The 12,500-nt window shown below is 47.5% G+C and overlaps 1 protein-coding gene across 1 annotated transcript in view; it reads left to right on the plus strand.

The window, feature by feature from the left end:
• The window catches only part of ARHGEF37 (Rho guanine nucleotide exchange factor 37), a 56,678-nt gene that overhangs the window by 34,609 nt on the left and 9,569 nt on the right, over positions 1-12,500 (plus strand). Inside the window, exons 5-9 of the mRNA XM_007447501.1 lie at positions 3,981-4,180; positions 5,366-5,496; positions 6,158-6,262; positions 8,456-8,566; positions 9,236-9,565. Of these exons, the coding sequence (XP_007447563.1) occupies positions 3,981-4,180; positions 5,366-5,496; positions 6,158-6,262; positions 8,456-8,566; positions 9,236-9,565 (877 nt within the window). The remainder of the gene's footprint in view (positions 1-3,980; positions 4,181-5,365; positions 5,497-6,157; positions 6,263-8,455; positions 8,567-9,235; positions 9,566-12,500) is intronic.

Consider the following 12,500-nt stretch of genomic DNA (forward strand, 5'->3'; position numbering starts at 1 on the left):
TCTTGTCATCCAAATTTTATTCTGTAGATTTACAGGCAGACAGAAAATAGACTTCCCATGGGAAAATGTAGACACTGGATGGATAGATGGATGGATAGATAGATAGATAGATAGATAGGTAGAAAGAATGAATTTTTGAGGGGCTCCTGCTATACATGCTGCTCTAGAACTTTTGATCCCTTCCCTCTTGAAACAATAATCCTGCCTTTCTTGTGCTGATGATCATGGGACTCTTCTGGAGTTTGGCCGACTAGAATCACACCAGCCATAAATGGTTCTTTCTCATCCAGGTAGGATAGATGGTACCATCTAATTAGATCTTTGTGATTCTAAAATATATGCCACCTCCCACTTTTTATTTGGATGGGTGAGTGGGTGGGGTGTCTAGTTTATCCTGTCTCTCTTTCCCCCCGCCCCCCACTTTGTTTTTGGCCTCACCGTGTGGCATGCGGAACTTTCCTGACCAGGGATGGAACCCTCGCCCCCTGCAGTGGAAGCGTGGAGTCTTTGCACAGCTTGTGGGAATCTCAGTTCCCTGACCAGGGATTGAACCTGGGCCATGGCAGTGAAAGCCCAGAATCCTAACCACTAGGCCACCAGGGAACTCCCAGTTTATCCTGTCTTTTAAGGAAGTGCTTCCCACCTGGGGGCCAAGGGACTCAAGGCTTGCCCTTGCAGCCGGCAGGAAGCTCTGCCTTAGGGAGACCATTCTAGTGGCATAGTTTTCAGGGGGAGGAAGCTGCTTACAGAGGTGGATCAGTCCAGCACAAAGCACCTGCAGTTCCACAACTGAGGCAGAGTGTTTGGAAAAGGTAGATGACATGTTTTCCTTTATTGGCATTTTTAATTTGTTTTAAATTTAAAAGTAACATGTGGTTATTGAAAAAAGAAATTTCAAACAATACACAGGTATATAAAGTAAAAAGTCCATTCCCCTTTGGTTTCCCGTTTCCCCATCCCTCCCCCTAGTAAACATTTTCCATCCGAACTCTATTCTGTATATTTACAGACAGACAGACAGACAGGAAATAGACTTTCCATGGGAACATCTAGCTGTTGGATGGATGGATAGATGGATGGATAGATAGATAGGATGAGTGAATGAATGAATGAATTTTTTAAGGGGCTCCTACTCTACATGCTTTTCTAGAACTTGCTTTTTCACCTAATCATGGCCATGAATAAATGTGTTTTCAGGACAATACGAATTGCTCTACCATGTTCTTTTTAATGACTGCATAGAGTTCCTTCCCAGGGTAGCTCATAGTCTGTGGTCTATTTAACCATTCCCTATTGGTGTATATTTGGATTGTTTCCGAAATTTTACTGTCATAAATAGAGTTGCTGAATAACTTCTACCTTTATCCATGCTCACTTGAGTTGATATTTCTTTTTTTTTTTTGGCTGTGTTGGGTCTTTGTTGCTGTGCGTGGGCTTTCTCTAGTTGCAGCAAGTGGGGGCTGCTCTTCCTTGTGGTGCGCGGGCTACTCAGTGTGGTGGCTTCTCTTGTTGTGGAGCATGGGCTCTAGGTGCACAGACTTCAGTAGTTGTGGCGTGAGGGCTCAGTAGTTGTGGCTCGTGGGCTCTAGAGCACAGGCTCAGGAGTTGTTGCGCACGGGCTTAGTTGCTCCGTGACGTGGGATCTTCCCAGACCAGGGCTCGAACCCGTGTCCCCTGCATTGGCAGGCGGATTTTTAACCACTGTGCCACCAGGGAAGTCCTTGAGTTGTTATTTCTGGGTAGATTTCCATAGTAGGATTGAGGGAATAAAGGGTTTGTACATTTCACAAATTGCCAAACTGCTCTCTAAAAAGATCCCACCAGAGACTCCCCTGGTGGCACAGTGGTTAAGAATCCACCTGTCAATGCAGGGGAGCCCTGGTCTGGGAAGATCCCACGTGTCGCAGAGCAACTAAGCCCGTGTGCCATAACTACTGAGCCTGTACTCTAGAGCCTGCGTGCCTAGAGCCTGTGCTCTGCAACAATAGAAGCCACCGCAATGAGAAGCCTGCGCACTGCAATGAAGAGTAGCCCCCGCTCGCTGCAACTAGAGAAAGCCCGTGTGCAGCAGCAAAGACCCAACGCAGCCAAAAATGAATACATAAATAAATTTAAAAAATAAAATAAAATAAAAAGATCCCACCAACTGATACTCCCACCAAGAGAATGTAAGAGGGCTGGTTTCCCCATACTCACCCAGCTCTGGGTGAGCCTTTCGATTTTTGTTGCCTATCTGAAAGGCGGCATAAGGAGTTTTCTTCAACTTACCTTAGAAAGGCTGTAAACTAAGAGGCAGCTGTAATTCTGTAGTTGGTGGTTGTGGAGAAGAGATGTAATCATCTCTTTGAAGACCCCCCTCACCTCTGTCACCTCTTATTTGTAAGGTGACAGTTGTCCCTTTCCCATGGAAAGTAAGCCCAGAGGACAGAGTTTTGCAAATATCTGGCGACTGTTTCCACCTCTCCTGCCCACAGTCAGCCAAGCACTAGGCAACCCTTGGTGAGAGCAGATGGTCAGCATAGGCATGTCCTGACAGGTAATCCTATCCCTGCATCCCAACCCCCTGCAACTAATGGAGGGCCCCCCACCTGCTCTGTCTGTTCCTAGCCTCATGGCTGATCTTTCCTGGACATTTGATCTAGAGATTTTTCCATAGGAAGAAGAGCAAGTGGCAAGGGTACCGTGGAGAGGAGGCCAGATAATAGTCATGAGAAACATTTGTGAGTCTTCGTGGAGCAGCCATGCTTAGACATTGTGGTTTGAAAACCTCGTGGGTTTCTCAGAAGGTGGGTCTGAGGGCTACTGGTCATGATCAAGGAAAGACTGTTGGAGCCTTGTCCCAGATGCTGTTGTCTTGGGCACTCTTTCTGCAACTTCCAGACATCATCAGGAAGGGAACTAGAAATAATCATCTATGCATTAAATGGTGCATCTGGAAGGGAACTTGACACTATCACTTCCTGTGTTTTGTTTTCTATTTTACTTTTTTAAATGAAAAATTTCAAACCTATAGAAAAATAGAATAATGTAATGAACACTTACACACCCACCACCTGAAATTAGTATTAATGGCTGCTGTTTGCTGTATCTAATTTTATGCTATATACTTTACAGGAAATTACAGATAATTACGACTTTTTACCCTTAAATACATCTCTAAACATTAAGTTCCTATGATTTAAATGTTAAAAAACTTTTTTGGGGGTGTGGGCCATGCTGCACAGCTTGCGGGATCTTAGTTCCCCCACCGGGGATCAAATCTGGGTGGGCCCACGGCAGTGGACTGCCAGGGAATTCCCAAGTTCCTGTGATTTTAAAAGCTCTTCTTTTTTAAAGCAGCAGAACCATTTTATTAAATGAAATATTCTGTGCATGTCCAACAGATGGAGTTGTGCTTGAGACATATCCAAGTGGAGATTTCAAGTAGGCAGTTGACCGTGTGTGTCTGGAGCTCTGGACAGAAGTAGGAAGTGGAGATATGGGTTTGGGCTATGTTTAAAGCCATAGGACTAAATGAGGTCAGGAAGAGAGTGAGTGGAGAGAGCAGGAGGAGAGGAGGCCCCAGGCACTCCAGCATTGGAGAGAAGCCAGCAGAGGAGGCCAAGAGAGTGGCCTGTGGAGTGAGAGAAGCAGGACGAAGAGTGTCTCTGGGGCCAAAAGAAGAAAGTGTTTCAAGAAAGAGGGAGTGGTCAGCTGTGCCTGCTGTTGAGAGACTGAGTAAGCTGAGGGCAGAGAACTGACCATTAAATTTAGTACAGATGGGGAACCAAGGCCCAGAAAAGGGTAAAGTGAGAACTAGAAGCACCCATCTAACATATAGACCTCACAGATTACAGATGAGGAAACTGAGGACCACAGAAGGAGGGTGACTTGCCTGAGATCACACAGTGAGTTAAATGGCAGAGCTGGGACTAGAGCCCAGGCCCCTTGGTGCCCCCAAGGGTGGACTTGACCTACCTAACATCAGCCTTCTCCCTCAGGCCTCAAGCTGGATCCTCAGGCCTCAGTTTCTTGCTGGTAATTCCTTTGCAGAGGATTACCAAATACCCATTGCTGCTGCAGAAAATTCTGGAGAACACACTCCCTGATGCCAGTGCCTACCCTGTCCTTCAGAGGGCTACCTCTGCCCTCCAGGACGTGGTCACCAACATCAATGAGTACAAGAGGCGCAAAGAAGTGGGTAAGGACTTGGGGCATTTAGGCGATACATGAGTGAGAATGCTTCTAGTTACAAAAAACTTATCTCAAACCGGCTTCACCAGTAAAGGGAATATAGTAGCTCATGTAATAACCCACAAGTCCAGAAGTAATGTGGGCTTTAAGTAGGGTTTGAGCAGTGTGCTGGCATCATTTCCCTGCAATTCTCTTGTCTCTGGCCTTTAATATGTGTCACCTTCCTTTTCAGGCTGGCCTCTCTCATAATAGTAAAGGGCTATTGCTGTCCTAAGACTCACATCTGCACACCACATTCTCCAGGATAAGATGGGCCCTTTCTCCCCTTAGCTGTAAAAACTAAATTGGAGTTTCACTCTGATAGGATTCATTTGAGTCATATGCTCACCCTGAACCAGTTGCCATGGTTAGGGGAATGCCATGAACTGATTGGCTTCAGCCTGGGTTATGTGCCCTTCTTTGAACCTATCACTGTGGCAGGGGATGGGATTGTGTGAATTGGCTTATAACAGTCAGCACCCACCCCTTGAACTAAAGTGGAATCAATCTTATCTAAACCACATGTCTGCTATACTAAGCAGAAATGAATACTGGGGAGGCAAAGAGCTGTGTATTTATCAGGGGTGAGGGTAAGAGGAGAAAGTGGGGAGGTTGCTGCCTCTGAAGTTGTTAAAACAGAAAGGTCTGGAAAGTGAAGCAGTGTCCCAAGTAGATGAAAAACTCAGTTGCACAACTCAGACCGTATAGTAATGATAATTTAGCTAATGTTTACTAAAGGCTAACTATGACATGTTTTTTTCACTCATTATCTTGTTTGATCCTTACGATAGCCCTGAGGTTGGCAATGTTAGCCCCATTTCACAGTTGGGTAAAATGAGAGCTAAGTCATTTGCTCCAGACCTATCATCTTATGTGATCTCCTAGCAATCCTGTGGGGTAGCTAGCCTCATTTACAGATGAGAAAACTGAGGCCTAAGAAGTCAAGCAGGCAGGAAGCTCTTCAGTCAGGGTGCTCACATCAGAGTGAGGGCTCTGAGCCCTGCGCTTTTCCTCCGAGATTCACCATTCTAAATGGCGTGACTCTGACATTTGAGGAGAGGGCCCAAGAGACGCCTTGCCAGGTATGTCAGGGGCTCTTGCTTTCCCGGGTCAGCTCTGGTTCCTGTGCCCTCCTTCTCTTCTGTTGGTGCAGCCTCCAAGTACACCAAGGTGGAGCATCTGAGCCTCCGGGAGCGACTGGCCCGCATCAATATGCACACCCTTTCCAAGAAGACCACCCGGCTGAGCCAGCTGCTGAAGCAGGAGGCGGGGCTCGTACCCAAGGTGAGCACGGACAGGAGGAAGGGTGGTATCCCAGCCATCCCAAGGGGCAAGACTGTGCAGTGCGGGGTCTTAGACTCCTTTCGGAGATGAGGAAACTGAGGCTGAGGGAGTGAACTTCCAGCATGCATAGCCAGGACGAGGCAGAGTAGGCGCCGCCACTTGATTCTGGAGAGCCAGGGTGGGGCTTTCTCCTCTGCATCTTGTGCTGCTCTTTCTCTGGGGTCTCTTGATACAGATAGGAGATGTCTGGGTCTGGGCAAGGAACCAGCCTTGAATAGGTACTAGTAGCAGCTCAGGTGGATTGAGTACTTACTCTGAACCAGGCATTAATGGATCCACACAATGAAGTAAGTTCATACTATTCCCATATTGCAGATGAGGAAACAGGCTCAAAGAGAGTAAAACACTTGTCTAAGTTCACACAACCAGGAAGCAAGTGAACCAGGACTCACGGGCTCTTGTGTCTGATTCCATTGTCTGAATACAGAACCACCAAGCTGCACTTACTGCCTCTAACTGTCCCACTCAGTTTTGGGGCTGGAGGAACTGGCTCTGAGGGGTGGGTCTGTGGAAAGGTGGTCCCTGGTAAGGACTTGGGAAATGGGTGTACACTGGCCCCATGTGGATGTTCTCGCCCTCATAAGCATAACTTTACTCTCAGACAGAAGACAAGGAATTTCATGACTTAGAAGAGAGTTTCCACTGGGTGTCACTGTGTGTGACCGAGCTGAAGAACAATGTGGCTGCGTACCTGGATAATTTGGAGGTGAGGATCCTGTGGTTAATAGTGTGTAGGGTGGGGCAGGGCTGGGATCCCTGGGCAGGAGTCATGCAGGGCCCATTGAACAAGCTGACAAAGACACCAACTTCAGGAACCAAATGGAAGAGGTCATACAGTTGCTGGCTGGAGGTCAGAAGAGGGGCCGTTCGCAAGCACTCCTCAGCCCACAGGTCATCTGACTGCGGCACCTTCTGAGTTCATTGAGTTCTCAGCGGGGCCGTGTTCTCACTGGGTAGGGTCAGAATTCACTGGAATCAGAGCCCTCTGGAGGGAGAGCAGGGGTGACAAACACAGGTGCTCAAAGGGACCAGGCAGGTAATATTGTTGACTGAAGTGTGCAGGTGTATAAGGCCTATTGTCTATTTATGAGACTTTTTTGGTAGAGTTCAGTATGTAGTAATAGTTGGAGTGTGAATGACCAAATAAATGAATGAATGGATAAAATGAAAGGGGTGACATATTCCTTGGCTCACAGGAGTTGTTACTGTGCGGGAATGTGGACCCAGTGCTGCCAGTTCTTCTGATTTTAAGGAAGAAGAAAACTGGAAATTCAGACCTTTAGGTGAAATCTCACCATGTGTTCATGTGAGCAGCTAATTAAATATGAACTTAAATGTTATGTGGGCCCAAGAAAATATATTTCTGCAAACCACATTCAGCCCACAGGGACACTAGTTTGCATTCCCATCCAGCACATCACTTTCCTTTCACCAAAATTCCCCCTTCATTCTTGTCATGGATGCTGACTCATTCCATCCACTCTGTCCCTTTTGCATGGTTTTGTTCTCAATCACATCCATTTGCACAAACCAGCTCAGTCAGACGATAACAGGCTCTTTGGATGATAGGATTTGGGGTGGCATTATTGGAAGTATGTAGAAGGAGGGAGGTTGTAGTTCTTTGCTCCTCACTGTGGGGCACATTCCCTGCTTGTTCCTGCTCCATCTTGGGCCCCCCAGAGGAAAGATCTGGACAGCACAGTGAGGCAGAAGAGGAAGGCCCTCAGAGAAAGAATGGAGGGGCCCTGAAAGAGAGAAACCAGAGGCCCATGAGAGACACATCTGGCTTTGCAGAGTAGAACAGATATTTGGAAGCATTAAGGCTGTATTTCCGTAAATGCAGGACTTACACGACGGATACAGTGTTGACATGGAATCCCACAGTGAGAAAATGACTCTCTCTTTTAATCCTCAGAGTCCAGGAAAAGCCTCTTTTTCTGACATGTCTTAAATAAACAGGCAGAACAAGTCTCCGGCTGGAAACCTTCATCAGGCCATCACGCCCAGACAGAACTTAATAGCATTGTTTTTATAGCAGTTATTCTTACATGCTTATTTATGGCAATTATTACTGGCTTTCCCTTTATGGGAATATCATAAGGTGGTTTTTTTTTTGGCCGTGCCATGCGGCTTGCAGGATCTTAGTTTCCCGACCAGGGATTGAACCCAGGCCCTCGGCAGTGAAAGCACAAAGTCCTAACCACTGAACCACCAGGTAATTCCCCATAAGGTGGTTTTTCTTAATGCATTGATTTAAATAGGGATGCTAGGTTGATTTAAGGAAAAATATTGTTTTTGAATTTTATTTTATTTTTTTATACAGCAGGTTCTTATTAGTTATCTATTTTATACATATTAGCGTATACATGTCAATCCCAATCTCCCAATTCATCACACCATCACCCCCACCACTTTCCCCCCTTGGTGTCCATGCGTTTGTTCTCTACATCTGTGTCTCTGTTTCTGCCCTGCAAACCGGTTCATCTGTACCATTTTTCTAGGTTCCACATATATGTTAATATACGATATTTGTTTTTCTTTCTGACTTACTCTGTATGACAGTCTCTAGATCCATCCATGTCTCTACAAATGACCCAATTTCATTTAAGGAAAAATATTAATAGAACTCGAGGAACATGGACATGGCAAAAAAAATCACAAAGGAGATATGCAAATGTGTGAAGTTGAGGCAGCACTGAATAGGGAGAAAGATGTTGGCTCAGTCTAAGGAGGAACTTTCTAATCACCTAAGTTGTGCAAGGATAGAATAGGCTGTGTGCAGACACAGGGAGGGTGTGCAGACAGCCTGGGCACTTCTTCCGGTCTGTGGTGGAGGGGGATTCAGGTGTAAGATGGTGACGACGGGACATGATTGGCTCTCTCATTTGACCCCATCTAGGCTTTCCTCCGCTTCCGGCCCCAGGAATACGATCTGGACATCCCTGGGGGCCCTGTGGTGCAGTACTGTTACCTGGCAAGAGACCTGCAGCTCCAGGCCTTCCCTGAGTTTGTGAGCGGAACTTCTCCTTTCTTTTTTTAGGCAGGTGGCAGAGCCTATAAGAATAATATTTAGAAGCCAGGCCTTTTCCACTACTGTCACATCCATAACAGTCCTGGGTAGTCAGCAGGGCAGAGATTATTATTAGTGCATTTTCCTGATGAAAATAGCCCCAGCTAACGTTTACTGACCCTTGTTATCTGCCAAGCACTGTGCTAAACTCTACATTCTTTCCCTCATTTAATCCTCACAACACAGCTTACAGGGTAGATATTATTAATAGCTCCATTCTGCAGATGAGAGCTTGAGGCTCAGAGAGGGTGACCTCCCAGGTTATTCAGATGGTCAATGGCAAGGATCTGTGCCCCAAGAACTATGCTTTTGACCACCATTCCATACAAAATTTTTCAACATCTGTGCACAGTAACTGTATTAAGAAGTGACATATATATTGAATACTTATTCTGTGCTAGGCACTCTGCTAAGCTTGTTACATACATTGTCCCTATTTTTCAGATGGGCACATTGAGGCCTAGGAAGGTTAGATGTCGTGCTAGAGGTCACAGCTGGTCAGTGAGGGTGGAACTGGAGCCCAGTCCTGCCACATCCAAAGCCCCTTCTCCCTGTGCCCCGCCCTCTGCCACCTCCTTCCTCAACTCCCAAGTTTACCTCTCCCCACAGAAGCAGCGGCTGGAAGCCCTGGTGTGGCAGCCATTGTGCAGCCTGGCCAAAGCCTTGGCCGGGCCTCAGAATCTGATCAAGAAGCGTCTGGACAAACTACTGGACTTTGAGAGGGTGGAAGAGAAGCTGTTGGAGGTGGGCAGCATGACCTATGAGGAAGAGGCGGCCCGGCACATGTACGAGGCACTCAACTCCCTGCTAGTGGCTGAGCTCCCACAGTTTAAGCAGCTGGCCATGCGGTGGCTGGGACAGATCCTGTGCACATTTGTGACCCTCCAGAGGGACCTTGCAAAGCAAGTGCTGCAGAGGGCAGAGGGCAGCTTGGCCCAGGTAAGGCCTCTGGGACTGGGGTGCCCCTAGGGTATAGCCAAGCAGGGCCTGGTTGCCCCTTCAGCTAGCTGTTTGCAGGGGCTGGTCTGGGCCTTCCAACAGGTGCTTAGGAGGAGGTTGTGGGGACCTTCTGGATCTCTCTTATGCCTGTTCTCCCTCCATTAATAGAGTCAGATCATGAAAGCAAGGGTGGAACTGGGACTCCAGGCCACTCTCAGGCTCTGGGACTCAGAAGCACAGGAGACTCTGCTGGGAAAATACAGGCCTTGGGGCCACTCCCTGGAGTGTATTAGAAGTAGGTAACAGACGGGACTTCCCTGATGGTGCAGTCGTTAAGAATCTGCCTGCCAATGCAGGGGACACGGGTTTAAGCCCTGGTCCGGGAGGATACCACATGCCGCGGAGCAACTAAGCCCGCGTGCCACAACTACTGAAGCCTGTGCGCTTGGAGTCCGTGCTCCACAACAAGAGAAGCCACCGCAATGAGAAGCCTGCACACTGCAGCGAAGAGTAGTCCCTGCTCGTCGCAACTAGAGAAAGCCCGCGCACAGCAACGGAGACCAAATGCAGCCAAAACAAAACAAAACAAAACAAAAAGAAGGAGGTAACAGAGAAGACAGGGTCCTTTCTACACAGTCAGGAGTAAATGTCTCAAGCTCTGCTCCTGCCACTGTTACTACTTCTAGCAGCTGCCTCCTTGTGAGCCCTTATGGTGCATCTGTTTGGAACACTTTCCATATATTGTCTCACTTAATCCTCACAATAACCCTACAGAATAGGTATTATTATTATTCTCATTTCAAAAGGAAGCCAGGGCACGGAGGTTAAGCAGCTTGCCCAAAGGCACACAGCTAATAGCTCAGTTTGAATCCTGGCAGTTCAACTCCAGAGCCTGGGCTCTGAACCATAGCGCCTGACCGCCTGTAAAAGGAGCTGTCTGCTGAAAGCATAAGTAGGTCACAAAGAGGTTTAGACAAATCTCCAAGTGCAAACTTTGATTTTAGAATTTTGAAGATTGGGTTGGTATAGGAAAGAACTCTTAAATCTCTCTCTGATATCAACATCAGAGCTTAATGGCCTGTGGATCTAAGCTCTGGAGAAATTTCGGTACTGCTCATACCACATGCTGTCTCCTGTGCTTCATGTGCCCCAGCTCAGCTTTTCCCATCCAATCTGTTGCAAAAAAATTCCTCTAAAATTTGCCACCCACCCCCATCACTACCTTTACAGCCCATAGTCCCACTCTGCATCTGCAGCCTCCACTTCCAGTGCACCACTTCTGAGTGTGACCACGGTCCCTTTGCACAGACTCCTTCTTCAGCCTGGAATGTCCCTCCCTGTTGCCCCCATGCCTTTCGCAGTGCCTGGCCTATGGTGGGGCCTGCCCAAATATGAGACAAGTGAATGAATCTCTCCATGAAGCTCTCAGAATCCCCCTCCTCCAGGTGGGAGAACCCACCTCCCCATCCTCTGTACCCCAGCAGCCCTTAAGATGTGCTTCTGCTAAGCACTTATCAGAGCCTGCCTCCTGCTGGCCTGATGGATGAAGCCGGTTCCCCTCATTGAGCTTTTCTTCTTTGGCCCTCACAGCATTTAGTACAGAGTTCTGTCTCAGACACTCTTTTTGAATTAAGCCTGAACCATCTGCAAAAAGAAACATTGCTCTTTCCTGAAGGCAGAGGGTAAATTTGCTTAGATGATCTTTTCATTCTTCTCTCACCCTCTAGTTTTCTGTCCAGGGGAAGTCAACTTCGTAAGAGCAGAAAGAGGGCATTTCTTTTTTTCTTTTTCTTTCTTTTGGGGGGTGGGGTGGGGCTGCATCGTGTAGCATGCGGGGTCTTAGTTCCCCGACCAGGGATTGAACCCGTGCCCCCTGCATTGGGAGCACTGAGTCTTAAACTCTGGACCGCCAGGGAAGTCCCAGAAAGAGGACATTTCTTGATTGATCCTGTAATACAGAATCTTAGGGCCTGTCAATGATTGATGCCAGCTTCCTGTGTGTGTCGCATGGCCCATTCACCTGGACAGTCCTGTGGAGCCTGGGAAAGGCCCACATGGTAGAACCTCAATCTGTCTTCATCCTGGGGGTAGAGGAAAGGCTCTGAGCTAGAATGAAGCGTGGTGATTTTGGCGACCAGCAGAGAGGACATGTCTCTGTTAGCTGTGGGGCCCTGGTCACTCCTAGGCTGTCTGATGAGAATGCAGGAGATGACCAACAGGGCCAACGTCCCGGGATGCACCATCATTCAGAGCTCCTCGGGTTCCAAACCAGCTCAGGCATAAAGACCTGTATAACTGGGAGGCCAAGGAGGGGATCAAGCCTCGGGCCCAGCAGTCAGTGTTGCCTAGCTGCAGTCAGTGTTGTCGAAGCTCTGACTTTCACTCCATCTCCTGGCTGTTTCCCTCTCTGGGTTGGCTTTATTGTCAAGCAGGCCTTTTCTGCAAAGTTGGAGAGAGTGGCTCCCAACAGCTCTAAGCGTTTACCTTTACATCTCAGAATCCAAGAGTCACCCTCTCATTCTCAGCCTTCATGTACTAAATCTGATGGGAGTGGGAGTTAGGGATTGACATGTACACAGTGGTATATTTAAAATAGATAACCAACAAGGACCTACTGTAAAAAATAAAATTAAAATTAAAAAGTAAAAAATAGGGCTTCCCTGGTGGCGTAGTGGTTGGGAGTCCGCCTGCCGATGCAGGGGACACGGGTTCGTGCCCATCATGGAGTGTTCATGTCAAGAAGTTAGAACAGTATAAACCAATGGAAGTTGGAGGAAGGAATAATGAAAATTATATAGATTGGATCACAAACCCAAAAGCTGGTTCTGGAATCATCACTGAAGTTGAAATAGCAATTAAAAATCAGCTCTCTGCCAAAGGGAACCTTCATACACTGTTGATGGGAATGTAAATTGGTGCAGCCACTGTGGAAAAC

The sequence above is a fragment of the Lipotes vexillifer genome, unplaced genomic scaffold, assembly GCF_000442215.2.
Source record: "Lipotes vexillifer unplaced genomic scaffold, Lipotes_vexillifer_v1.1 scaffold1009, whole genome shotgun sequence".
Lineage (NCBI taxonomy): Eukaryota > Metazoa > Chordata > Mammalia > Artiodactyla > Lipotidae > Lipotes > Lipotes vexillifer.